Genomic DNA, 25133 nt, shown 5'->3' on the forward strand with positions numbered 1-25133 from the left:
TGAGCATCAATTAATATAAGCTCATAGTAAAAGGTACCTATAACATAACAAGGTAAAATTTCTAGCAAACTAGAGGAGGTGAACAAGTTTTCTAAAATTTTATTTGACTAAAACTAAGTATTATTATTATTATTATTATTATTATTTTGGATTAAATTCTTTTTAGAACTTAAGAAGTAGGATGTGCAAGAATATAACAAGTTCAAAGGTTACTAAGACAACACCAAATTTATAAAGATTCAAATAGATGATAACTAATTCACTCAACGTCCTGTCCCATATTCTTTAATCGAGAGTTGTTCTATTAATCGTTTCTCTTATATAAAAGATGTCACCGACACATCAGGCATTTCACTAGTTCAAAGGTTAATACTCTTGCACATAAGTTTCACTGCATACATCAAGTTAGGATCACCTTTTTCAGTTCACTAATCTTAAAAAGTCAATTGGGCTCCCCAGTTTTCGGCCCAACTTTGTTGTGGGCCCAATGGGCTAATGTGTAAATCTCCACTTCGTATCATCGTTTCCACAATTATTCTGAAGTTTGTAATTGGCAGATTAATAATATTCAATCTCCAGGTTTCTTCTTGCAATCCTTTTAGTGTTCATGTGAAATTAGGGTTCTCGTTTCCAGTTGAGTGTTCTGTTTAATTTATTACGAAAGCTGAATAAAAGTTTACTGTTCGTTTGACCTAATTAATTATATCATAGAACCACTTCACCCTGTGTTTATTATGCCTAATATGTCATTTGCTTGATTTTAATTAATCAACACTTATTATTATTATTATTATTATTATTGTTATTTCTGTATAATTAGCACTTATTGAACCTTTACTCGGTTATGATGATGATTAGAGATTATTATTATTATTATTATTATTATTATTATTATTATTATTATTATTTCATCATCATCATGTATAATTTATAACAAGCTCTTTTATTTTATTAAAGTATTAGGGGAAGGTTAACGTACAAATGAAATTAACGTGCTAAACGTGAGAATCAAATAGAGTAATTATATATACAAGTAGAGTAATTATGTAATTACATCATAGAGTAATTATCATAGAGTAATTACATAATTACTCTACTTGTATATATAATTACTCTACTTGATTCTCACGTTTAGCACGTTAATTTCATTTGTATTTGATCTAAACCCTAAAGTATTAACAATGTAGAATTGTCATGTCTAGTTAGTTTATTATTTATTAGAATTTTTTTTATACCAGACGCCTCGTGCTGACTGTTGAATTGCTGATATTCTGTTTGTTGATGGTTACTTAAATTCTTTAGTTGGTTAGCAACACATTTTAAAGTTATTATCATGTGAATTTACATACTTTGAATCAGAATTTTGTAATGTCATATTTTGTTAATAGACTTTATAGTTTTTTCCGATAATTTTTATTATTTGTTTATTTCAGCAGTTAAATGGCGTTATTTTCTGGTTCGGTGACCAGTTTTACGGGTATAAATTTTTCTAAACCACTCTTGCACATTCGGAAGTTTCCTGTGAAGATATCAGTAAATTACCAAAAACGCCACCTCGTTTATGAAAAGGTAAACATGCCATTGTTTTTTAATTTCATTTTCCTTCATCCACCACGAAGTGTGGGCGAAGTATGGCAAATATCATGTTTTGATACATATTTTTTATGATAATTTTTGAAGAGTTTTAAAACAGGACCTCAATATATTGTTCGAGAACGTTATGGTACCAAATATGCTGTTTCAGTCGGAAGCAGAATTCACGACCTTAGTTTACATAATAATAACAATGGGAACGAACCCTTTTGGTTACCACCTACAAAGGCCTTTATAAGGTAACAGTGCAACACTATATAATTATGATTTTTTTCTTCCCCTTTTCATTACAAAAAAAAGAGTAAAATTATGACTTTTAAGGTCAAATATATGACTTCTCATATCAATATAATTGTATGTTTTGATTGCATGCTAATTGTGAATATTTTTGTGTAAATTTTCAGGGGTTTAAAATCTGTATTGTCCTTTCTCGCGGAACAGCCTAGCCAGCTGAAGTACATAGAATGGCCAGGCTTCCAGAATACGGTCAGTGTTCATAATTTGCAGCTACTTATATTTCGTTCGTTTAATATTTGTTTTCATCTTATAACTTTTTATGCATAAGTATATTTATTATTTAAAAATTTGTTTTTATGTGTGTATACAAGTTTTTGGATTTTTTTTTACCCAAGTATCTATCTAATTCAACCAGCGAAGAAAATATAAACTCGTTCTGTTAAACAGATAAAATAAACGCCTTTTGGTCTTGGATTAAACCTTTTACTGCTGTTTTAAACTTAAATTTGGTAGTTCCTTTTCTTCTTGAGTTTATGACATATGTTTTATTTATATATTGATGCTATTAAAGTTGCATTCTCAAATGTTGTGTTTACTATAAATATAAAATATTTGACTGTTTGTTAAATATCCAAAATACATAAAAAGATATTTAGTCGTGTGGATTTGTGTCAAAATGCCATCAATTGATTTGTAATGATGAAGATAACAAAATAGGTAATTTAAGCTGGCATTTTTTGCATTACTGCACTTTTCATGTTAAGCAATATTCCTTTTGACGTGTGTCAATTGTGTTTATAACGCAAGAGGTTAAATGGTAACATGTCAAACGGGTCGAGAGTTCTCCGAAGTATTTTAAGAATGTATATTAGTTTATCATTGTTTTATTAATAGAAATTAGAAAAAAAAATAGTGCCCCTACCCATTTTGACTTGTTACCCAACCATTCAGTTTGCTACTTCTAGAAAGCATATACTTTTTAACACTGATAAATGTATCAACGATGGAGGTAAACTATTTATTCTATTTATTTAGTTGTGCAGGTGAAGACTGCTGTCCTGACTCTTGTTCTAGTGGCAATGCTTATTGTGGTATTGTCCTCGGTTGATTCTGGTCTCTGGTATCTTCTAACCGCGATTTTAAGGAAACCTGTCTGAACGGGCATCAAAGTCAGATACTACGAAATGAAATTTTTATATCGGGTAGGATCGTATTAAAATTGAAGTTGCGAAATTATATAGGATAAATGATGTTTGTGTGCATTAGCTTCACCATATGGGGAACACCATTTTGATTTGGAATATGATTATGGCATATCAAAATTATAGATTTGTGTAAATATGAATATAGACATCAAGTCTTTCTAACTTTTAAAACCAACTTGAAACCGAGACACGTTGATACGATAATCGAAATTGTGATGGTGAGTCCCCGTTCCGGAGTGACGAGTGAAGGCGATCTCGTATAGTATGGCTTAATAACATCAAATCAATAGAGGTGTTATTCTCCCTTTTCTTTTAGCTGTTTTCATAGAGCTTGATTGAATGTACAAACTTTGATTGGTACATTTTACATTGAGCCTTTTTGGTTATATATATAACTTGTTTAAATATGCATAAAGGTTGTTTGTTATAAGTATAGAATATCGCAACAGCCGCAACTAGGTAAGCTGATGATTTTTATTTTTCAATTTTACATAGTTTGATTGATTGTACAAAAGCTTGTTTAATTGTGCATAAAGTTGGAGTAGTTCTGTACTTCTGTTAGTGATCGTTATGTTACTAGATTATGCGTATTTATTGTTATCATATATATATATATATATGTATAAAGGATCCAATACAATAATGGTTTATCATACAATACGTACGCAACTCGTATACCCGTCGATCTTCAATTTAACGCGATGGCAGTTTTGTAATTTTCGTCAAATCTGATCACCAACCCATTAAAGCTTGAATCACTAACCTGAAAGACTACAAATAAGTAACAGCTTCAACTTCTAATATCTGTCAGCTTTCGTGACGGGAGTATTGCCAAACAACCAATTAAGTCAAAGTTAATGTAACCATTGTACATAGCAAGATATGTTTACAACAAATAGTCTCTAATTCAGATTGTTGCATTCTTGTCGGGTAAACTTTTTGGTCTTTAGAAAAAGAGATGGTAAATGACTCATGAACAAGGAGAGGAAGCGAGTTCTCCGACATTTCATCCACTCTCTACACAAATCATCATCAAGGGCAATCCTGTAATTCACTGCTTGCTGTTCTGTTTTTGTCTCTCTGCAGCCTGCAAAACAGATCAAACAAAAAATTAATTAGTAAATAAAAAGTTCAAATTAATAAGAACAAAGTGCAGGTCAAACCTTTTGAAGTTTTTGCAAGACCGAATCTTCAAACGCCTGATATCCAGTACCAACAAGCTCTTCATTCACCTGTGAAACAACCGGCTCACGTGCACTTGGGAAAAAATTAGCCACTGCTGGTTGAAGTGGTACAACTAGCAAAGGATTTGATATATCTCCACACATAGTTCCCGTTGCAGCCACCTACAAAAATATAAATAATAATAAATACAACCCAATTAAACTGTGTTCATATAATCACTTAATATTAATAAAATTAACTTTAATTAGAAACACTTACAGCTGCTTCTTTAGTAGCCATAACGATAAGAGCCGACCCTTTTTTCTTCCTGATAACCACATCCTTAACTTCACCAAATGTCTCGAATACCTCTCTTAATCTTTGTGCACTGTAATCAACACCACCCTTTTCCCACGAAACTTTTAGCATTTTCTCCTTTTCTTCTACACTGGGACCCGTGTCACTCGTTTCTCCAACTCCACTTTGTTTTTTAACTTTTTCAGTTGTAACGGGATTAGATTTATTAGCATGCATTGCACGAATTCTACTAATTTCTTCTTTAAGTTTTCTAGCAATACTCTCTTCTTCATTTGCAGCTTTTGCAGATGAATCTTGAGCGGCAAAAGCGGACCGTTCTCTTTCTTCAAGATCCGACATCATCCGCCTTCGTTTGGAATCTTGTTGTGATTGGCGTTGAAGTTTTTGTTGTTTAACGCGAAGAAGATCGTGAAAAAGTTTTCTGGCTTTTTCATCTTTCAAGATTTGGTAAGATGTTTGAAGTTTTTGGAAATTGGCGGGTGCGTTAGGGTCGTCGGGTCGTTTGTCAGGATGCAATTCTAAAGCCTTTAAACGGTATGCTTTGGTTATTTCTTTCTCTGAAAGCTTGAATCCCTCTTCGCCAGATGGCAACCCGAGAATGACATAGTGGTCAATGTCAACGTCCATGTCTTGTATCTACTTGCTAGAAACAGGAAGTAAAAAAGAAGAGTTAGCAGCCTAATCACAGGAGATTAAGTAACTTAAATGGTGTTCATAACATATAAGTAACCAAACATATTGGGTAAAAAACAGTTTGATAAGATTAAGAATGCTTTAAATGTTAACAGTATAAATCTTGTACAGGGCACACTACTAATGTTCTTCGCATGATGAAATTACTCTGCAGACCTCTAAATATGTGTTCAAACCACGATAAAAATTGGGCATTTCAAGAAATCTCAAGATAACAAGTGGGCATGGGAAAATGGGTAGGGAGGTCACAGGTTATGACGGGTCGATTTAAAACAGGTCCAATTTGGTTTAGGTCAAATCAGGTTCTGAAAAAAAAAATAGGTTCGGGTAAAAATGGGTTCTGACAAAAAAAAAAAAACAGGTCCGGACTCCGGAGAAAACAAGTATACTTTCAAAATATTCAAATGACCAAAATCATCAAATATATAAACAAAAACTGTTCAAAAATCTACCAGATCATAAGACACAAATAAGCAGGTTCATTAACTGAAGCCCAAATTCAACTTTTATGATAATAACACACAGGATACAAATAAGCAGGTTCAATAACAGTTTTCAATGTTAAGATTTTGACTAAATTTTTGTTGACATCAAATTTCAATCAGCAGGTACGTTAACAAAAGGAGAAGGTACCAAATAGAAACGTATTATAAGTAAATTTGAACACCCCTAATTTAAGAAAACAGATTATTGACATCCTAATTTAACCTTTTCAATACGAATATCAGAATCGATAGAAATGTTCCCTATAATCCTACAACATTTTATCTATCTGGGTTTAGGAGTAGTAATAATAGGCGCATAAAAGTAAATAAGTAAATTCCTAGTGATCCAATTACATAAAGAGTTGGTTACCTGACTTTTGTGACCTAATTTTCATACATGGATTGGATCTTAGGGCACTTTCTATGTATGTATGTATTAATTGTGCAAAATATAATAAATAATTGTGAAGAAATGTATGAGTTTAGAACAATAATCAACAACCAAATCGACGAATGAAACAGAAAACAAAATCAATTATTATTATCAAATAGAAAACAAAGCAAACATGCATACCTGATGTCGATGAAAAGAGGTGTGGGTTTGTTTCTGATTTTAGTTAACAGAAAGAAAGAAAGAAAGAAAGAAAGAGAGGGTTTTATTTTAACTTGTAACTATTGGTGAAGATTTTATATGGTGGATCAAACCCGGACCCTCCGACTTATGTGGGTGGGTTGGCTTTTTGAGTTTCAAGTTTAATCTTCGGGTTTTGGAACCTATCAGGTTAAGACTTACAAGTTAAGAGTTCACCTGTCGGGTATATCCAGGGGTATCAGATATATACCTTAATTCATTTAAGAAGTAGTTGTTGACATTTTCAAGTAAATTTCTTTTTTTATTTTTGTTTTTATATAAGTTATCTTTTACCTATAAATAATATAACAAACATACATGAAGTCTCATCTTATACGAAACAAAGTAGTATAATAAAGCATTACTAAACAAGGGTTAATGTGAGGATATGATTTTAGGTAATTAGGTCGGGTTTCATCTATTCTCGTACCTTATTTTGTTTTATCGATCGCATATGCTCATACCCAAAACATGTCAGGTTTATTTTGGGTTTTGATATTCCGGGCGGACTCATGTTTTTTCGCCATCCATGATATCGGATATATTCGGGCACCATCCAGGGTTCGGTTTCGATCATATAAACTTCCTAAAAGTTTTTTTTTTTTTTAAGTAATAATAGCTGTTGTGAAATAAAAGATCAAAATTAGGCAGTCTGCTACTGGATCTGTGATCCAACCATTGTAACACCTTCTTCTTTCAAACTACATACATACATACGTACACTTCATTCATCTTCACTATCATCTAATTCTAATTGTACTAGTATAGTATTTATTTCCCCTTGGATTATCTTATCTTTATATAGATCTTATTATTCTGAATGAACTTCTTGCGGATCATCTTTTGAATGCTGTAAGTAAGTATGGATAATGACGCTCACCGCTCTGTATCTCTACGAGCAAGCCGTCGTCCTGACCGTTCACATAGCATCTTAGAAATTAAAGGTAATTAATTTCCATTCACATCATAGATTGATTTAGGATCCAAAGCCCTACCACAACTTATATACTATTATTTGTAATTGCACACACATTCTAAGGATTTATTAGTATGAACAACACTGAGATGTTCATTTCAACTATTGTTAGCTGCAGATAAATCATCTTCAGATTATCCCATTAAGATTATCTGGAAAAGAGGTTTCATTCGCTTGCTTTTAGTCGGTGGTATTCTATGGATGCTGCTCATTCTTATTGTACTGTTGTTCCATATATGGACTTGTCAATCATCTATTGTTTTCCTTTCGGGTATTCACTACTTTTCTTTCATGTTTTACTTGGTTTTAAAAGGTGCACATGAGGTGTTCGACTAAATGCCTGATGTACACGTCCGTCAAAGTTTATCAAAATAGGCTTTTTAAAACCATGTATTACGTACTGCAGCTATATGTAACAAAGATAGCACGGTGTTTCAGATGTTACACACAATGGGATTGGTTACACCGCCACATCGTAAGCCTGCTACCTACTTTACTTTCTTGTTTCAAAACTAATAATTTTTATAGGAAGTTAGAAAACAGATGTTAATATAGTTGAAATGTGTCATTAGGGTGTTCTATTCCCTTAGCCAATGACCCAGAAAAAGTAGTTATTCCAGAAAAAAGATCCCCGCCAAAATTTGTTCAAAGCTTAACCTACTTTGAAGAGGATGATGTAATCACAAACGGCTCACAACCGTTATTCGGAGGACATCAAAGTTGGGAACAAAGAGAGGATAGTTTCAAGCTAAAATCAAGCATGAAGGTATGTCCCATACTTCCATTGTTAATTTGATTTCAAGTTGTAATTCATCATCATCATCATCATCATCATCATCATCGTACTCAGTATATCCCACCAATAGCAAAGCTATGGTAGGGTCTGAGGAGGGTAAGATGTAGGCAGCCTTACCTCTACCCCATAGGGATAGAGAGGCTGCTTCCGGTGAGACCCCCGGCTCGATAGTAGTTTTGCATCAAGCCTTGGACATAAGGCACATAGCACTCAATCATCGGGACACCGGCTGATCGGTGCATGTACCCTTATCTTTCAGCTATCAACGCCACTACATGATGCCTGATTAACCGTCTGTCACTTTTAACGTTATTTTCACGAGATTAGTAAAATAACGTCAAAATTAGTGCAATTTCACTTTTGCCCACCCGAGGGTTCACACATATATACATCATATGTGCGCACCGCAAGCAGGGCTACAAGTTGTAATTCATATAAGGGTAATTTAGTCTTTTTTCAATATTAGGTACATTGCGGTTTTATGAAAAACGTTGGTGCAGAAATGTCTCACAAAGACAAGGAATATGTTAAAAAGTGTAAATTTGTGGTTGCGTCTGGAATCTTTGATGGATATGATACACCTCACCAGCCATCAAATGTGAGCCCTAGATCCAAGAAACTGTTTTGTTTTCTTATGGTGGTGGATGAGATATCTTTAGATTTTATAAAGTCAAATGTTAGTGTGAGAGACGATGAATGGGTCGGTATTTGGCGCCTTATCGTGCTTAAGAATCCACCTTATGATGAGCCTAGAAGGAACGGGAAGGTTCCTAAAATATTGACTCATCGCCTTTTTCCTCACGCTTTATACAGTATTTGGATTGATGGAAAAATGGAGCTCATTGTTGATCCTTTGCTTATGTTGGAAAGGTATAGTCTCTTGTTGTTACATATACTTTTTAATTTTTTTATAATTCTTAAGATTTTGTACACGTGGCAGATATTTATGGCGTGGAAAGTATACATTTGCCATAGCTCAGCATAAGCATCATAATAATATATACGAGGAGGCTGACTCTAATAAACGAAGGAAGAGATATGCTCGACCTCTTATTGATCACCACATGAAAATATATCGTTATGAGGGATTAGAACCTTGGAACCCGTTGAAGCAAACCAAAAGCGGTAACATTCTAACATCTTTTTTAAGTTGTTATATACTCATAGCATACCGTTTATTTCATAAAATTTGAGATGTTTGACTGTTCCCGCCAACATAGTTTGAGTAAATTTTCTTACAGTTACATAAATGTGTTAAATACTCTCCAACAGCTACATACTAGGGGAACATTTGAAACTACATCTATTTCATTAGCTCTTTGTGATGCAAAACAGATAGTTTTTAGCTTTTTTGTTAACGAGAAAAAAAAATTCAGAGGAAACTATTGTTTAATTTGCTTCTCTATACGCTGCTAAATAGAAGTGTCCTTTTTTACTTTTGAAAGACAAATAAGCTGAATTTTGAGGAATAAATTTCAACTATATTGTAATTTCTATGTAATGCTTTCATACATAGAGAAGTTGGATTTGTGTTTTGAAAATTACAAAAGTTAGTTGTATGGTTTGGTGACCCTATCAAATAAAAAAAGGCATATTGGAATTTAATAATCCCAACTTAACGTAGTTGGCCGATAATAATCCCAACATAGAAAATAGTTGTCACCGGTCCCAACTTTCACACTATTTGTTTTTCACTGGACTTCCGTTAAAAAAAACTTAACGGCGCTAAGTTTTTTCCAAATTTCAAATTGATGTTTTAGGGCTTTTGATCAGAATGAAAATTCGAATCGATTGATGTAAAACTTAACTCGAAACGGTGCTCCAAACAGCTTGATTTTTGTTAATTAAAAGTTTAAACACCGGAAATGAAGCATCCTTTAATCTTTTGGACCACCGTTTTGAGGTAAGTTTGACATCAATCAACTCGTATCTTCATTTCGATCAAAAGCCCTAAAATATCTATATGAAATCTGGAAAAAACTTAACGTCGTTAAGTTTTTTTTAACGAAAGTCCAATGTTGGGACCGGTGACAACTATTTTCTATGTTGGGATATCGGCCAGCTGTATTAAGTTGGGATTATTAAAATCCAATTTGCATAAGAATCATAATTGTCTTTAAGCAAACACTCAAACTTTTAGCTTAGAAGCACATTCAAACACCTTCTAGATGTCTTTTGTGGCAACCGTTTAAAAAAATGATGATCTTTGTGTCTCAGTATTACTGCAACAGACAACTATATGACCTGGTTCGTATGGTTCAATGAAAGATTTTGACTATATTGTGAACCAAAATAGTTAAATCACAAACATTGACTGTATAAATCCATCGTGTGCATAATAGGGTTGCATAGCTATATAGAGTTAGACATTACATATAGATAAAATAGTTGAATCGCAAACATTGACTGCATAAATCCATCGTGTGCATAATAGGGTTGCATAGCTATATAGTCAGACATTACATATATTAAAGTTAAAACTATCATAAATCAATATGCTTTAACAATTTAAAGTTAAAACTATCATAATCTGTGTCCAGTATAATTGCAAGTGTACCTCATGTTTACCTGAAGTGTTGATTCAACCAAATTGTTAATATTTTGTAATCATGGATTATCTTAAATTGAAATTTTATAAGAGTAAAATGTTCTTTTCTTTTAGATTTGTATTTTGTTTTAGTCGGAAAAGTATTCTGAAAGCAGATGTCATATTTCTTGTAAACCAGATGTACCTGAAGGAGCTATAATCATACGCGAACATACACCACTGAACAACTTATTTAGTTGCCTGTGGTTCAACGAGGTGAATCTATTCACACCGAGAGATCAGTTAAGTTTCGGGTTTGTTGTTTATAGATTAAAAGGGAATTTCAAGTTCTTCATGTTCCCTAATTGTGAGTATAACGCGATCTTTATATTACACCCGCACACGCGTGAACATTCCTCTAAAATCGAGTGGGTTAAATCGTTAAATGAGTTTAAAGGAAACAACAGTGGGTTAAAAGAAAGCAGGGGAGGATTAGGGTTGTGGGCTCCTTACCCTGCTGACCTTAATTCGGTTGTTCTTCCACCTGTAGCACGAACATCTAAAGCTGGGTGATTCATGATCCACGAACTTGTATTCGTTTTTTGGACACATTGTTTTTAGTTTATGTAAGCAGTTAAAAAGTTTTTCACTATGTCCTTAGTTAGGTTGTTTTGTCTTGAGATTGTAGGTTAGAATCTGATGGTGTTTTTTTTTTCACTTTGTGATTCAACAGAAAAAATTATGAACCTTGATATTGTTAGTATTGGTTAATGCTATAGAAAACTGACATAATAAGTCATGCAATTTTAGTACGTTAAAGCTCGTAGACTTTGTGAAACTTTAAAGGGTTAGTCACTCAAACCCGTTAATATTTAGTAAACTGACTTTCATGTCAAATCTTAGTGAAGTGACTTTCATTGTGTAAAACTACTAACATTAGATAAATTTATGATGATAATATTTGATAAGCATTGGTATTTAAAGCAGTAATAGCTACGAGTTAGTAGTATTTTACATCAACTAACGAGTTCAAATGAAATCACTTTTGATAAAAGAGCTATCTATATAGCCTCTACACATGTAATTATTATGCTTGTATACGAAGTCTATAGTTGAATTCACATATACACATCAAACAAGTTAAAAGATTGTAATATAGTAAAATTAGGAATGGCTTAGCATTATTTGTATTAAAAGCAGTAAAAACTATAAGGTAGTAGTATTCTACATCAACAAAGGAGCCTACATGAAATCTGTTTTGAAAAAAAAGTTACATCTGTGTAGCCTCCACATATGTAATGATTGTGCTAGTAATCGAGGTTTATAGCTCATTTTACATCACACACGTTAAAAGATTTTAATATGCCAATTTTAGGAATAAAATTTTTCATATAAAAATTTACCAGTTAGGTAAAAACATACATTCGAATTTCGGCCTGGGATTGAAACCTAGACAAGGTTCTACTGGAGTACTGGGATTGAAATTTGGGCCTGAGCCCAAATAAGTTTTGCCTAATTTATTGGGGCTTTAGAAACCTAGACATGTTTGTTTATCTACTTGGTTTTACACTTTTACTTCAATATTGAAGATTAAAAAATAATAATGAATCATGTTTATGCCACAACACTAGATTCTTATTATTGTTCTTGCAAAGATTGAAAGGCTTCGATTGTGTTTGATTGGATAAAAATTGACCGAATTAAATAAACATAAATTAAAACGTTAACAAATGTTTTCGATAAAATGAACAAAAAGATTTATATGGGTTTAGACACATAATGAATGTGGCATATCATCTTGGTGAATATCTTTAAATTAAGGATACGAAAGTGTTTATTTTTTATACTTATTAATAGATCAAAATTCTGTTTTATATTTGACGAGTATATGTTGGTGAATTTGAATATAACTATCATTCTTGAAGAGATTAAGCATTACGTAGAGTTGTTAAAAACTGAAAATGAAATGGAAGACTTAGTGTAACTAAATTATGCCAAAAAAAAAAGAAAAGAAAAAACATTTACAACTTTATTCATCAATTAAATTATATAAAAAAGGTCATTATTGGTCGATTTAATACGGATTAAGTTTACACATTAAGCCCACCAACGAACATTTGATATCATAGGTGAAACAACAATCAATTTTCCCCAAAGAAAATGATAGAGCAATTATTGCTCATAAAGTACATTATTATTATTTAAGTATGATAAGATTGGAACTTTAATATATCTTTCTAATAATACATGATACAATATTTCATTTCATTTTCAGTAAATGTTAGCAACACATAGTTCACGTCGAGTAATATAATCAAACATATATCTTATTATCTCCTGGCACTCATGACATACTGTAGCGGATCTTACGTAAGTGATGACCAAAAAATGGATCAATAAAAACAGGAGGAGTAAACACGATTAATATATTTAGCTTCGAGTTGTCAATAAAATAAATTGACAAATGTCTAATACAATATATACTATTTCTAAAGAGAAAACGAGTGATGCTAAATATGTTTAATATATATATTTATGGTTAAAGAGATTAAGGAAATTAATAAAGATAAATATTAAAAAAACTCTAAATATACGACTATTTATGTATTTACATAAGGAATGAACACAATCATAGTATGTTTCGTTTGTGGACTTCATATAGATATACACTTAGCAACACCTTGTCAAATCATGTTTAACTAACTGCACTTTATGAAGTCGATCGAGAATTTCTAGGTTAGAGCAATCTTAATACATCCAACTATCCAAGAACAGTATGACTTCTATACAAACAGAAGAAATCTAACTTTAATATACGAAGGTAAGGTTGTATAGTTCATATAAGATAAAAAAACATATTATATGAAACATGACATAACCTATTTCGCTGAAATTTTCATGACACATGACATGAAGAAAGATGACGTTTGTCAAATCCATCAAGCGACATTTTGGCCAACCTACGCACAAGATCACTACAAACAACAGTTTTTTATTAATTCGTACATATATCTGAGTTTGATGTTTTGAGAAATATAGTATGTGTTTCACTATTTTTTTTCCTTTGCTAATTTTTATATCCTACTTGGTTTTTTCATGGTATAACTTTTAAATATATAACCTATAAAATATATAATATATAGGCCCAAAAACAACAATATTCATTAAAAATGATGAATATTGATCGAAAGGTATTTAACATGTATATGTTAAAGACATGCATCTTCTTTATCTGGACTATTGTGAAGACATGTATAGATCTTTTGTCATCTCGCACAGAGTGTTCCCCACTCCCACTCACAGCCTCCGGAATGGACCTCCGGCTTTCCCGCCTTGTTTCGAGCCCTCTCCATCTTACATCACTCTCCCCCTCTTGTTTCTTCAAATAGATTTCTCCAAATAAGGATGGCATTCCAAACGGTGAAATTGCCGCACCGAAGGCCATGTAGGCTGTAGCGACGCTTATACGGACCCCTTCTCCCTCAACCCAGCCCCGCATCCTTGAACGATACCATAACCATATGTCCTAATGTCCTGATACTAATGTACAATTTGTTTGTTCTTTGTTAGTCTAAAAGTTTTCGTAAATAATTTTATTCCATATAATAATAATAATAATAGTAATAATAATAATAAAATTGCATTATTATATTCGTTGTAATTTCTTTCCTTACATTAATAATGATAACTATTAAGTATTAATTAAATTCACTATCATTGAAACCAGTCAAATTACAAGAGGTTCATGGTATACTTGCACTTATATTCTCCATCATGTAATAACTACTATTGAAGTATTGATAGATGACTGTTCTGGCGTGAAAACTGCCATGCAAAACATATTTATACTACTTAAAAACATTAGGATTAATTTCATATATATACCCTTATAAACATTAAAAATATCATATATACCCAATTCTATTGAGTTGACCATTTTACCCCTTTCCATTATATACCCTTTTTTCTTATTTTAATTTTGATAGACTCATACTACTGCAGCCAAATAGTCTTCCTCAAAATTGTGAACCCTATGTATCATATCCAATTCAACTAGGTAAATCACATCACTTAATCGTAAGTACTAAATACTGATATTTTGTAGAATTGGAAAGTTAATGATAATATGATATGGACATTTTTTAGTCCATGATGATGCGTTAGTTTGATTCAGTTTCAAATATTTATGCAAAATTGAGATTATGATATTGTATCTCTTATGATTGGCCGGTTTGGGTTTTAAACATATCACAGAACCACAAACAGTTAGCCATCATTATTGAACAAGTCTAGTTTTTGAACATTACGAACAGTTACCCAAAACCCATTAGCCACCATTAATTAGTTTTAGAACAGTTAGCCACATAACATGAATTCCATTGTTCTTAAATTAAATTAGTTTTAGAAAGGAATCAAAAAGGGTAAAATGGTCAAATAAAAGTTTTTTTTTAATAAGTTGGGTATATATGATATTATAACTACTTTGAAAGGGTATATATGATATTTTTGTTTTTTGCAAGAATATATATGATATTTTTAATGTTTATAGGGGTATATATGAAATTGCCCCAAAACATTATCAATAATAGACTTTTACAAACTTAAAAGTGCGAATATTTAAAGTTATGATAACCAAGAATGTTTCTCACCCTCTAAACCGGAAATATATCTAAACTATTTATTTTTAGTGGTGGAATCAGTCATATTGCACCAGACTCAAAAATCGAAAGGTATAATTAATTTCAAAAATATTTTAATATTTAATTTAAGTATATATTATGATAATTATTTAATAGAATAAAAACAAATATATTAGATTTTGGAAGGATAAAAGCAATAAAAACACCTTTGATGAAAGCATTTAATTTTATTGCATACATCTTTTGTATTAGTTTCCAGAACTTTCAAATGTTTATAACAGATCATAAGTATAATATTACTCTACGATTTTAAAAATATTTTCTTAATTCTGTTTTTTACTTAAACCTGGTCTAACCACCGAACCGTATCCTCGGTCCAGCTGCCACTAGTCAAAAATCGGCCGGTCCAACCAGTTTAGTTTTAAGTTTTAACAACATTGACAATTTTTCTCCGTTTTTAACATTAAAAACTTAATTAAATTTATTAGGAGTTAATTACATGAATAGTATATGTGATAGGTGTGACTTACAGTTTTGATCCATGTTTTCAAAATTACACTTTTAGTCCCAACTATTTGGTCAGACGTAGCACACGTTTGTTTATTAGAGTAGCCAAATTTGTAACTAGTGATTCTAAAAGTTAATTTAAGTTTGTAACAAGGGTGTATGGTACTTTCTATTATTATAGTTTTTTACAGCAAAATTCATTTTAATGGTTGTATAATTAAAGGTTAAATTCAAATACAAGCAATCTAGGCAAAATATCTAGATTCTGAAATTTGAAATGGAACCTTAATTAGGACAACGACTTTTCCTTTAAATAACTCTTTTATTAGTTATCTTATCGACGTTTGCTACTAATTTTACACGCATTCAAGTGCACATATATGCATGCCACAAAACTTTAAATATTTGAATTATTTGTTATAAGTGCTTAATATTTAATTACCTACTTTTCTCTTCCAAAATGTGTTATTTGGGGGAGGCACAACCAAACGTTTTTATAGAATATGAATGGTATGAAATGAATATATGGTTGAAATTATCAATAATAAGATATTTTAATAATAATTAAAAAAAAGTCATTGAATAATGATGTGATTCATTGTGACAAAAACTTCGTCGGTGTTGATTTGATTCATTACGACACTGTTACTCGGTACAACAATCGAAAGAGAAATTTTGGTGTGTGAAATGGTAGAAGTTTTAGAACACATGATTCACATAGTTGGGATTTTAATTTATAAAATGATAATTACTCATATACTATATACCCGTAGGCAAATGTATTTATCGCATATGTAATATAGTATGGCAGGAACCAAGTACCATCCACAAAACAAAGTTTCATAGCTCCCAATACTAAAATGTTAGTGATAACTAGTCTTTTGATTCTAATTGTGATGGTTGAATGACTGAAACAAGATAACAAATAACAAACACAAAAACACAACGGGTGAATTTGTTTGAGAGAAAGATGCATTTCTACATACTGAGTCCCTTTAACCTAATGAAAGATTCTCATGATTGGCTGTTGATTATGATGATTGTTCTACAAGTAGCTATGACATTGCTAAAGCAACTTAGACGAGTAGTTCACAAAGCTCTAAGCCCCGATACCTAGCTACCATATGACTTGTTGCACTTAGACCACCCACTAAGGGGCGCCCTCAAGGAGGGTTTTTGGGCGACTTGAGCGCCGAACACCATAGTGGGGCGCCAATGAACCATGGGCGACGAGGAAAATGGCAATGCAACGGCCAGCGCGGTTGATGAATGTGGTTGGCCCCCTCTCAGCAGCTATCTCCATCTCTCTCTCACACACATACATACATATGCATATATATATATATAATAGGGGCATCCTTGGGGCATTAACCATAGCGGGACATCTTTGAGGTGGGGCTTCGATGCCCTTGGTGCTTACGTGGCACAGTGGAGAACTTCGAAGCCCCCCACCATAGAGGATGGTCTTAAAAACCAACCACCCTTCAGTTGAAGTAATAATTATAAAAAGTAAATCAATTTTATAGACACAAACCGACAGTTAGAGAAAAAAAAATGAAAATCACTTTTGTTATCATATGGCTCAGAACCTCCTACATGCACTGATGAAGCTTGACTCGCTAGAGAAATCATCGCAACAACAATAGTGCATAGCAGGGTCGGCCCAATTTTTTTAGAGGCCTAAAGCGAACTTCAAAATTGAGGCCTTTTTAGAATCATGCAAGCCTAGCAAAATAAGCGAATGGTTATCAGCCAGTCGGGACGACCCATTGAAATAAAAAGTACTAGAAACCGGAATGAACTCCAAGACAATGAGAACAAATTTATGTCAAAACTTATATTAGTCAAACCATGATTGCCAAATACTATCTACTCTTCAAAAACCTTGCAATTTAATCATGTCCAGTCAAATTTCTTGAAGATTCTAAAGACTATCAAGTGCCAAGTGAAGACGAAATTTATAGCCAATACATTAGATTGCAAGTTTCAATTAATTATATATATATTAAATGAGAGAATTCAGTTGCATCACATTTTGACACTGTGATACTGCTCCAATTTTTGTTGCACATGTTACAAGTTAACGAAGCATGATATTATTTTTCTCTAATATTTTAATCTTATGTTAGTTGGCTTCCAGTACTCTGTGAAAACCATGACTGTTCATTACAACTATGATAACAAGTTAAGAACCTTGCTTCTTTACATCTTCTCCTCGCCACCCTCTATTGTTACCACCTTGAGCCGCCACTTCGCGCTTCATCGACTCCCCGCCATCGTGTATCGCCACCACCTGTACGTGGCTCTGATTTCCACTGTTGTCGGGTTCATTTAGAAACCCGACGGATGTTTAAGGGCGGTGATGGGGTGTGCTGTTGGCGGTGGTTTGGTAGTGTGCATACTCTCTTATTCATCTCCAGTTCATTTATTACTTTTTTCGGGTTCTAATTCGAAATCTTAAATGGTGGTGGTGTTGTTGCCGACTCGATTTTGGAGACCTGGGCAGCGGTGGTCATGTTATCTGTTGGGAACGTGTTCAGGCCAACGTTTTTTGATGCTTCACTGTACGGATCCTCAACGTGTTGTCGTCTTTGGTCGAAAGACAGGAACTTGATTTCCTGGTGACTTTGGCGAATTGCGCCGTTTCTCAATGACTCAATGAATATGCTATTGTTGTCTATGGTTTATGGCTGTAATGATCCTCCGGATTCTGGCTTGGCAACGTATGTTGCAGCGGTTTAGCGACCTTGAGCCTCTTCCTTTTTCACATTTTATTAATTTATTTTGATTTGTTTGTGTTATGGTGATGGTCACACAAACTGATTTACGGCTCAACTTAATTGGACAATCTGACTTATATGTTTAATTTGTAGGTAAGCCATGCTTGACTAATTTGTGGTGTTTAATTTTCTTCATTTTGTTTACGTGTTTGTTAAATCATAGTCGTAGATGAACTAAGTAAAACCCACATTGCCTAAATGTCATCCGGGACATGGAATGAATTGCAATTTAATAAACACGAAAGCATGTATACTAGAGGTACTAGCGGACACATTATATATACTACATTAGCAAGTTCGTCATCTAACAAAAGGACCATGCTATATAATTTATGACCCGGGTAATGACTCGGCGACATGCGTGACCAGCAGTAACACAATACGACTAACATTAATTATGTTTTAAAACTCAAATGGATGCTGCAAATTTAAATCAACTTCCCCGCTGCGAAAGCGCAGGTAAGAATGCTAGTTAAATATAAAATAGGTTTGGAAAGACGTTATTTTAAATCTTGAAATGATAAACTAAGTGCTAAGTAATAAACTTACATTTAACAGTGCTAACTTATCAAAACTGAGACATGTAAGTGCACTTTATTGAAAAACATATATATAATCTTATGTAAGACAGTAAGAGTGAAAGCTGAAAATGTTCTTTTAAACAATGTTGCCTTTCTCAAATAGCTAAAAATGTAATGTTGGTGCATGAACAAAATTAAAAACCAGAATTGCTTCCATTCTAATTAAAACTCTTTGAACACTAAAAAAAAATAAAATAAAAAATCTACGCAAACATGAATGTCTAATAAAAATCCCACACAAAAAAAAAATATGACTACCTTTGATAACCATTTGAGAAACATCAAATTCTATGTACAATATATAGAACATTTAAAACCCTAGTTATAAAATCTTGGGGGCCCTTGAAATTTGGTGGCCCTAAGCTAGGGCTTTACCTAGTTACAAAGAAGGGCCGACACTGGTGCATAGGAACATCCCAACAAACTCCTAAACCCTTTTATTCATATTTAATTAGTTACCAGATATGACATATGATATATCGGTAATGATTCATAACTTGTCTTGCACTCGTTAGAGACGTAAAGTATTGAGTTAAATATCCAAGAATAAACACTATTGAGTATGTAACACTGGCCTATACTATATACTATTATACTTAACATTATACTCAACACATCCACATACACATGTCATAAGAATGAAATTTAATTGTTTTATTAAATCAAAAGAAGTTTATAATCAGTCAATCAATTAAATCAATCCCGGTCTCGGTTCACCTCTAACTAGACACTACAAATACATCTAGCTTAACATAGGAAAGGAAACAAGACCGGAAGTGTTGAAGAACATGAACATAATGAAAATATAAAGGTATATCCGATCAATCTCCACCTATTAGCTTCTTCAAACCGTAAAAGTTAATCGACCTTCTAGATTTTTCCTTTATCAATATTAGAGGGTAAAACTCACATCTCGGTGCGATTCTCTCAATGTGACAATCAAAACCATTTATATACGTGAATCTTATGTATACCGGAATGTGAAAAAATAAACACAGCTACACATTCAGTTTTTTATAAGAATTTAACGAACCCAAGTTATTAAAAAAAGTCATTTGGATGGTAAATAATTAGTTTAAACGCATATATTATTTATTGCAAACACAAAATTGCATGATTAATTTTACGGATGACCTATATGTTATTTTTATTAATGGATGATATGTATGTTATTTTTATTATTTTTATTGTACGAACAACCTATTAGTGTTACTTTTATAATATGAATTTTTTATTGTTTGAAATGAACTATTTTACCTTTCGTGTAATTTTGATATGTTGACATGATACCTTTTTGGACCCTAATCATATGTGATGAGTAGTTTTGATTTTGGATTCCATTATCTGTTTTGAGTTGTTTTCATCGTTTTTGCTAATTATACATGTTTTTCGGGTTTTTTCCTGGGGAGTTTGAGTTTATAGTGAGTTAAGACATATCGATCATAGGAAAAGATACATCGTCTCGATTATGTTTAAGGATTGATCGTAATAATAAAATAATCTGTCTAAAGTATGTGTATGTATGAATGTATATATGATAAATCCTATGAGAAGAAATATCGTCCAAACTTCATTATCATGCAACCTTATGAAATTATAAATGAAATAAATCAATAGTATGACTGTTTTAATTCGAGTCAAAACCTTCCACGGGAAGAATTACAGATTTTGTCTTAGTCTTACTTCTAATTGGAACAAGATATAGATACAAAGAACTTCTAGAAAAGAATATTTTCTCATACAAATGATGAAGAAAAAAGAGATACTGTACTTTGACCGCTAACGTATATGATATTAGTTTTTAGGTGTATTAGTTTTATTAATTCTAATGAATTGATTCTAACTATTATCTTTTGGTTATTGTCAGTTTCAACTAATGAATTGGTTGCTGACAATCCCATCTTTTAACGTATTTGTTTTTAATTGTTAGCGACTAACAAAATTCTAACGCGGTTACTCACAGGTCATCGGAAAAAAGTTTTTGATCAGAGAAAAAAACATTTTTGTCGAAAACTTAACCTGAACACCGTCGCCGCCACCAACCAACCATTACCACTTGAGCACCACCAACCGATTCCGACGATAATTCTAGGGTTTTGGCGACCACCTTAATTCGTTAGGGGCTTTTACTTGAAAAAAAGGTTCCTAAAGGTCCGATCCATGGTTATAAAGACGTTTGTGACGAAAATGTTGAGTTTTGAGGGAAATATATATGAGTTTTCCGGGCAAAAATGTTTTCCCGACAACCTGTAACTAACGTGTTAGAATTCTGTTACTCGATGACATTTGGGAACAAATATAATAAAAGGCGTGATCGTTATCAGCCAATTCGTTAGTTAGAACCGATAACGACCAAAAGATGATAGTTGAATTAATAAAAACCAATACGTCTAATTTTTATAACATCACATATGTGATTCCTCAGTCATGTGTTTTTAAAGCTTTTGTTGGTATCGAGTAGTGGACTTCATAAACGGTTAAAACCTATTAATCATTAATCCTTTGGACAAATAGGCTGGATCAATAGGGTTTGATGATTCTAAGATTACTATTCAAAATTTGATTTTAACGGGTTAACAACTTTAAGGTTTGACCGGCCATCTAAGACTAAACCTTCAACTTAACTTCTTTTGTTTTTGCAATATGTCTAACTTGTACTAAAGAAACGTCTTTTATTTCAAATCATCATCATCATCATCATCATCATCATCGTACTTAGTATAACCCACCAATAGCAAAGCTATAGTAGGGTCTGAGGAGGGTAAGATGTAGACAGTCTTACCTCTACCCCTTAGGGATAGAGAGGCTGCTTCCGGTGAGACCCCTGGCTCGATAGTAGTTTTGCATCAAGCCTTGGACATAAGGCACATAACACTCAATCATCGGGACACCGGTTGATCGGTGCATGTACCATTGTCTTTCGGCTATCAACGCCACTACATGATGCCTGATTAACCCTCCGCCACTTTTAACGTTATTTTCACGAGATTAGTAAAATAACGTTAAAATTAGTGCAATTTCACTTTTGCCCACCCAAGGGTTCACACATATATACATTATATGCGCGCACCACAAGCATGACGATTTATTTCAAAACATTTGATACAGACTAATAATTTTGAAAAAAATATATTATAGAACAATTAAAATCGTTAAATCGGTAAAACCGAACCATTGTACGTTTGACCTATTTAGGTAGAAGGGGGTGTAAAGGGGTGAGGAACTAGTGAATCTATCTATAATATATATAAAACGAAAACATAAAAATCATATTATTTAAATTAGAAAACCAATTTTATAGTAAAAAAGGGGGTACTGAGTCTCATCAAACCATAAGTATATTATTAACTTTCATACAATAAAAAATATATAAATTTAAAAAATAAATAAATATTATAACAAACAATATAAAACAACCCCCGTAATACGGGGGATAAAAACTAGTTACTCAATATAGATTCCCAAAGGTGTGAACTCTAACTATGCTCAAGCACAAACTTCGTATACTAAGCTTAACTAAATCCGCGATCCTAAATAACCCACATAATGACAATTATTTAATATACTAATCAGATAATTATATAACTAATGTTATATATAATTGTAATAAAATTAAACGAATGAAGCTCGAGATTAGCAGATCATGTTCGAGAACTTAAACGTAAGCCGTATATATTCCTAGTATCGAATTATTTGTTTGGGATATTATTAATTGTTCCAAATATCGTTTTGGTATCTCTTTGTTCACTTGACGTTTTGTTGGTGAGATTTTCTCAAATATATTAATTATCTTTTAACATAATGAATAAATAAATAATACCATGTATGTATATATTAAAAATGGTCTGTTTGAATGGGTGGGGATCATGTGGGGTGAGTGAGAGGTGTCTTGTTCTTTCTACTACCTCGGCCCCTTTCCACTTTTCTTCTCTTTTCTCTCTTTCACATTTCTGCCCTTCTAGATAATAACTAAGATTGTTGCCTAACATAGTAGCCTATTCATCGAAGGGGGTGTTCAAAGTCAGTTAGGTTCAGTTATAAAAGTCAACATAATTATAACCGAATAGTTGGTTAATCGTATGTCGGTTATGAGTTGGTTTTGGTTAAGTGCGGTATTATGTCAAGTGTATTTTTTTCCTTTCTCTGTTCTAGTTGAAATTGGTTCAGTTATTATGTTCCAAACTCAACTATGAAGTTTTTAAGCTAAAAAACGACAGTGCCAAGCTTGGTTATGTTGTTTCAAATTATGTTATAGAAAATTGCAACATAATTTTAAATGCTTGAAGTTGAAATTAAAGGTATTAAATACCAAAATAGAGGTATAAATTTGGAATAAACATAAACAAACAAGGTACGGTTAGGTTTTGGTTGAAGTCGGTTAATGGAGACACATTAATTAATATAACCAAATGATCGATTAATCATATTTATTTAACCATAACGCCAATGTTGTCCAGTTATAATTGAATTTAATTATATTTTTCAGTTAACAGTTCGGTTTTCGGTTATGATTAGGTTTTTGGTCACCCCTAGTTTACCGTATCAGTTTTAATGCAAACCCTTGATAGAAGTCCCAAGCTATTATATATTGTTTAACAACGACAAATTAAACATGCCAGATTGATCGAGTCAACGTAAAACAAAGCAAAATTGTTAGTTTTTCACGGTTGAACCATTATATTTTTGTAATAAGAATATATGTGTATCTATTATTTTAATAATATGTGTATCTTTTAAAGAAAAAATCATTTGATATTGTAATTACTCTTTTCTTTTGTTAGTAAAAAGGTAATTTTACATCTTAGATTTTATTTTTTTTATATACTTTTTTGGTTATTATATTTAACAAATAAATTTTATCCAATTTGTCATTGTCGTCGTATTGTCGTAGTCCAATATTCAATTAAAAAAACCTCCACTTTGAAAGATTATCATGTGAAGTTATGGATATATTGGGAAGGTATTGTGTGGTGCATCACTTTTTTGTTAGGTACGCCGGGACATATGTCCCAACCCCCTTCTACATTTCTTATTAAAACTATTCAGTTTCTTGACCCATTGATATCACTTTTTAAGTTTTATAAGTATTTTTATACCTAGTTAAAAGATATGCTTTTATTTTCGTAAGTTTGGTTCGTCGGCGGTAGTGGGGTTGGTAATTCAAATTTTGTTTTCATTTTTCTTTATTGTTCTTTTTGTTGATCATGCGTATTCTGGTGGTTGAGATTGTTAACTGTTTGACGGTGGAGGTAGTGGATGCGATGACTAATAGGTGGTCATGACAAGCGGTAGTGTTGGATGTATTGTAGTTTGTTATAATGTTTAACTATTTAGATATATTCTAAGTTAGCAAATCGTAAGACTCTCTCTTTTTTACTGAGTGTGCAATTATTGCATACTGAAACGAACTTGGTAAACAAACAAACGTTATTTAAACCAGTCCATTTATTAAATAATGTGTCTTGTTTGTCAGGTTCAGATAGATCATTGTCTAAGCCTCTAAGGTGGTTACCATGAGTCTTTCGAATTAAATGTGTTCACTTGGTGTGGACCAGATTCTAAAATATAGCATGACCATTTCTTATAATAGAGGGAAGTACAATAATTTCCTAGATTTGGAAATCAACAGACTTAAAACTTGTTTGTAACGTTTAGCAATCAAATCTATCATTTTGTCAAGTGAAAGATTTTCAGTTTAATTTATTTAGATGATTTTATTATCATTAGTTAGAGTTCGTAAATCGACCCGTTCACTTATGGTTGAGGAAGAAACACTAAGTTACCCCGGCAGATTACGGATAATCTTAGGGTTAAGTAGATGTTTCTCACGAGGGTTAGGTCCGGCAAAGATGGTTATTCTTCTGATGACCTGCAAAACAGACACCGTGAGCTCGTCACTGAGAAGGGGGGGTACCTCCTTGTGACCACCCTCCGGCGTGAGAATCAGACTAGATTGCTCTGAATATAAATGTATATTAAGAGAAATAGCTAGAGCAGATA

General features: G+C 32.6%; 3 protein-coding genes across 7 annotated transcripts; 2 read left to right on the top strand and 1 right to left on the bottom strand.

The window, feature by feature from the left end:
* Positions 1–480: 480 nt before the first annotated feature.
* On the top strand, positions 481–3273 carry LOC143612983 (uncharacterized). 2 transcript variants are annotated; one of them, XM_077086826.1, is made up of 5 exons: positions 481–579; positions 1434–1569; positions 1681–1832; positions 1998–2079; positions 2874–3273. In XM_077086826.1, the coding sequence occupies exons 2-5, from the start codon at positions 1441–1443 to the stop codon at positions 2985–2987; spliced, it is 477 nt and encodes a 158-aa protein (XP_076942941.1). In that variant the 5' UTR covers positions 481–579; positions 1434–1440; the 3' UTR covers positions 2988–3273. The 2 variants fall into 2 exon arrangements, with proteins under 2 accessions (XP_076942941.1, XP_076942942.1); XM_077086827.1 differs by lacking the exon at positions 481–579 and adding an exon at positions 1246–1305.
* A 509-nt stretch (positions 3274–3782) lies between these two features.
* Positions 3783–6305, bottom strand: LOC143612980 (uncharacterized). Of its 2 annotated transcripts, XM_077086824.1 has the most exons (4): positions 6270–6305; positions 4479–5160; positions 4199–4381; positions 3783–4122 (listed from the first exon to the last, which is right to left on the bottom strand). In XM_077086824.1, exons 2-4 carry the CDS (start codon positions 5142–5144, stop codon positions 4087–4089), a joined length of 885 nt encoding a protein of 294 aa, XP_076942939.1. In that variant the 5' UTR covers positions 5145–5160; positions 6270–6305; the 3' UTR covers positions 3783–4086. The 2 variants fall into 2 exon arrangements, with proteins under 2 accessions (XP_076942939.1, XP_076942938.1); XM_077086823.1 differs by lacking the exon at positions 6270–6305 and having other exon boundaries at positions 4479–5240.
* Positions 6306–6961: 656 nt separating this feature from the next.
* Positions 6962–11410, top strand: LOC143612979 (putative hexosyltransferase MUCI70). Of its 3 annotated transcripts, none has more exons than XM_077086819.1 (7): positions 6962–7270; positions 7415–7573; positions 7709–7777; positions 7875–8068; positions 8565–8968; positions 9039–9223; positions 10825–11410. In XM_077086819.1, exons 1-7 carry the CDS (start codon positions 7189–7191, stop codon positions 11196–11198), a joined length of 1467 nt encoding a protein of 488 aa, XP_076942934.1. In that variant the 5' UTR covers positions 6962–7188; the 3' UTR covers positions 11199–11410. The 3 variants fall into 3 exon arrangements, with proteins under 3 accessions (XP_076942934.1, XP_076942937.1, XP_076942936.1); XM_077086822.1 differs by having other exon boundaries at positions 7893–8068; XM_077086821.1 differs by having other exon boundaries at positions 7421–7573.
* Positions 11411–25133: the final 13723 nt, after the last annotated feature.

Source organism: Bidens hawaiensis, unplaced genomic scaffold (genome assembly GCF_021521415.1).
Source record: "Bidens hawaiensis isolate Kalapana, Puna unplaced genomic scaffold, B.hawaiensis_p1.1 tig00036321_1, whole genome shotgun sequence".
NCBI lineage: Eukaryota > Viridiplantae > Streptophyta > Magnoliopsida > Asterales > Asteraceae > Bidens > Bidens hawaiensis.

Coding starts and splice junctions, on each gene's coding strand:
- LOC143612983 (XM_077086826.1), top strand. CDS start 1,441: ATGGCGTTATTTTCTGGTTCGGTGACCAGTTTTACGGGTATAAATTTT. Junction 1,570..1,680: donor GCCACCTCGTTTATGAAAAG/GTAAACATGCCA, acceptor TAATTTTTGAAG/AGTTTTAAAACAGGACCTCA. Junction 1,833..1,997: donor CCTACAAAGGCCTTTATAAG/GTAACAGTGCAA, acceptor GTAAATTTTCAG/GGGTTTAAAATCTGTATTGT.
- LOC143612980 (XM_077086824.1), bottom strand. CDS start 5,144: ATGGACGTTGACATTGACCACTATGTCATTCTCGGGTTGCCATCTGGC. Junction 4,382..4,478: donor TGGCTACTAAAGAAGCAGCT/GTAAGTGTTTCT, acceptor ATATTTTTGTAG/GTGGCTGCAACGGGAACTAT. Junction 4,123..4,198: donor TCTTGCAAAAACTTCAAAAG/GTTTGACCTGCA, acceptor TCTGTTTTGCAG/GCTGCAGAGAGACAAAAACA.
- LOC143612979 (XM_077086819.1), top strand. CDS start 7,189: ATGGATAATGACGCTCACCGCTCTGTATCTCTACGAGCAAGCCGTCGT. Junction 8,069..8,564: donor AGCTAAAATCAAGCATGAAG/GTATGTCCCATA, acceptor TTTCAATATTAG/GTACATTGCGGTTTTATGAA. Junction 8,969..9,038: donor CCTTTGCTTATGTTGGAAAG/GTATAGTCTCTT, acceptor TACACGTGGCAG/ATATTTATGGCGTGGAAAGT.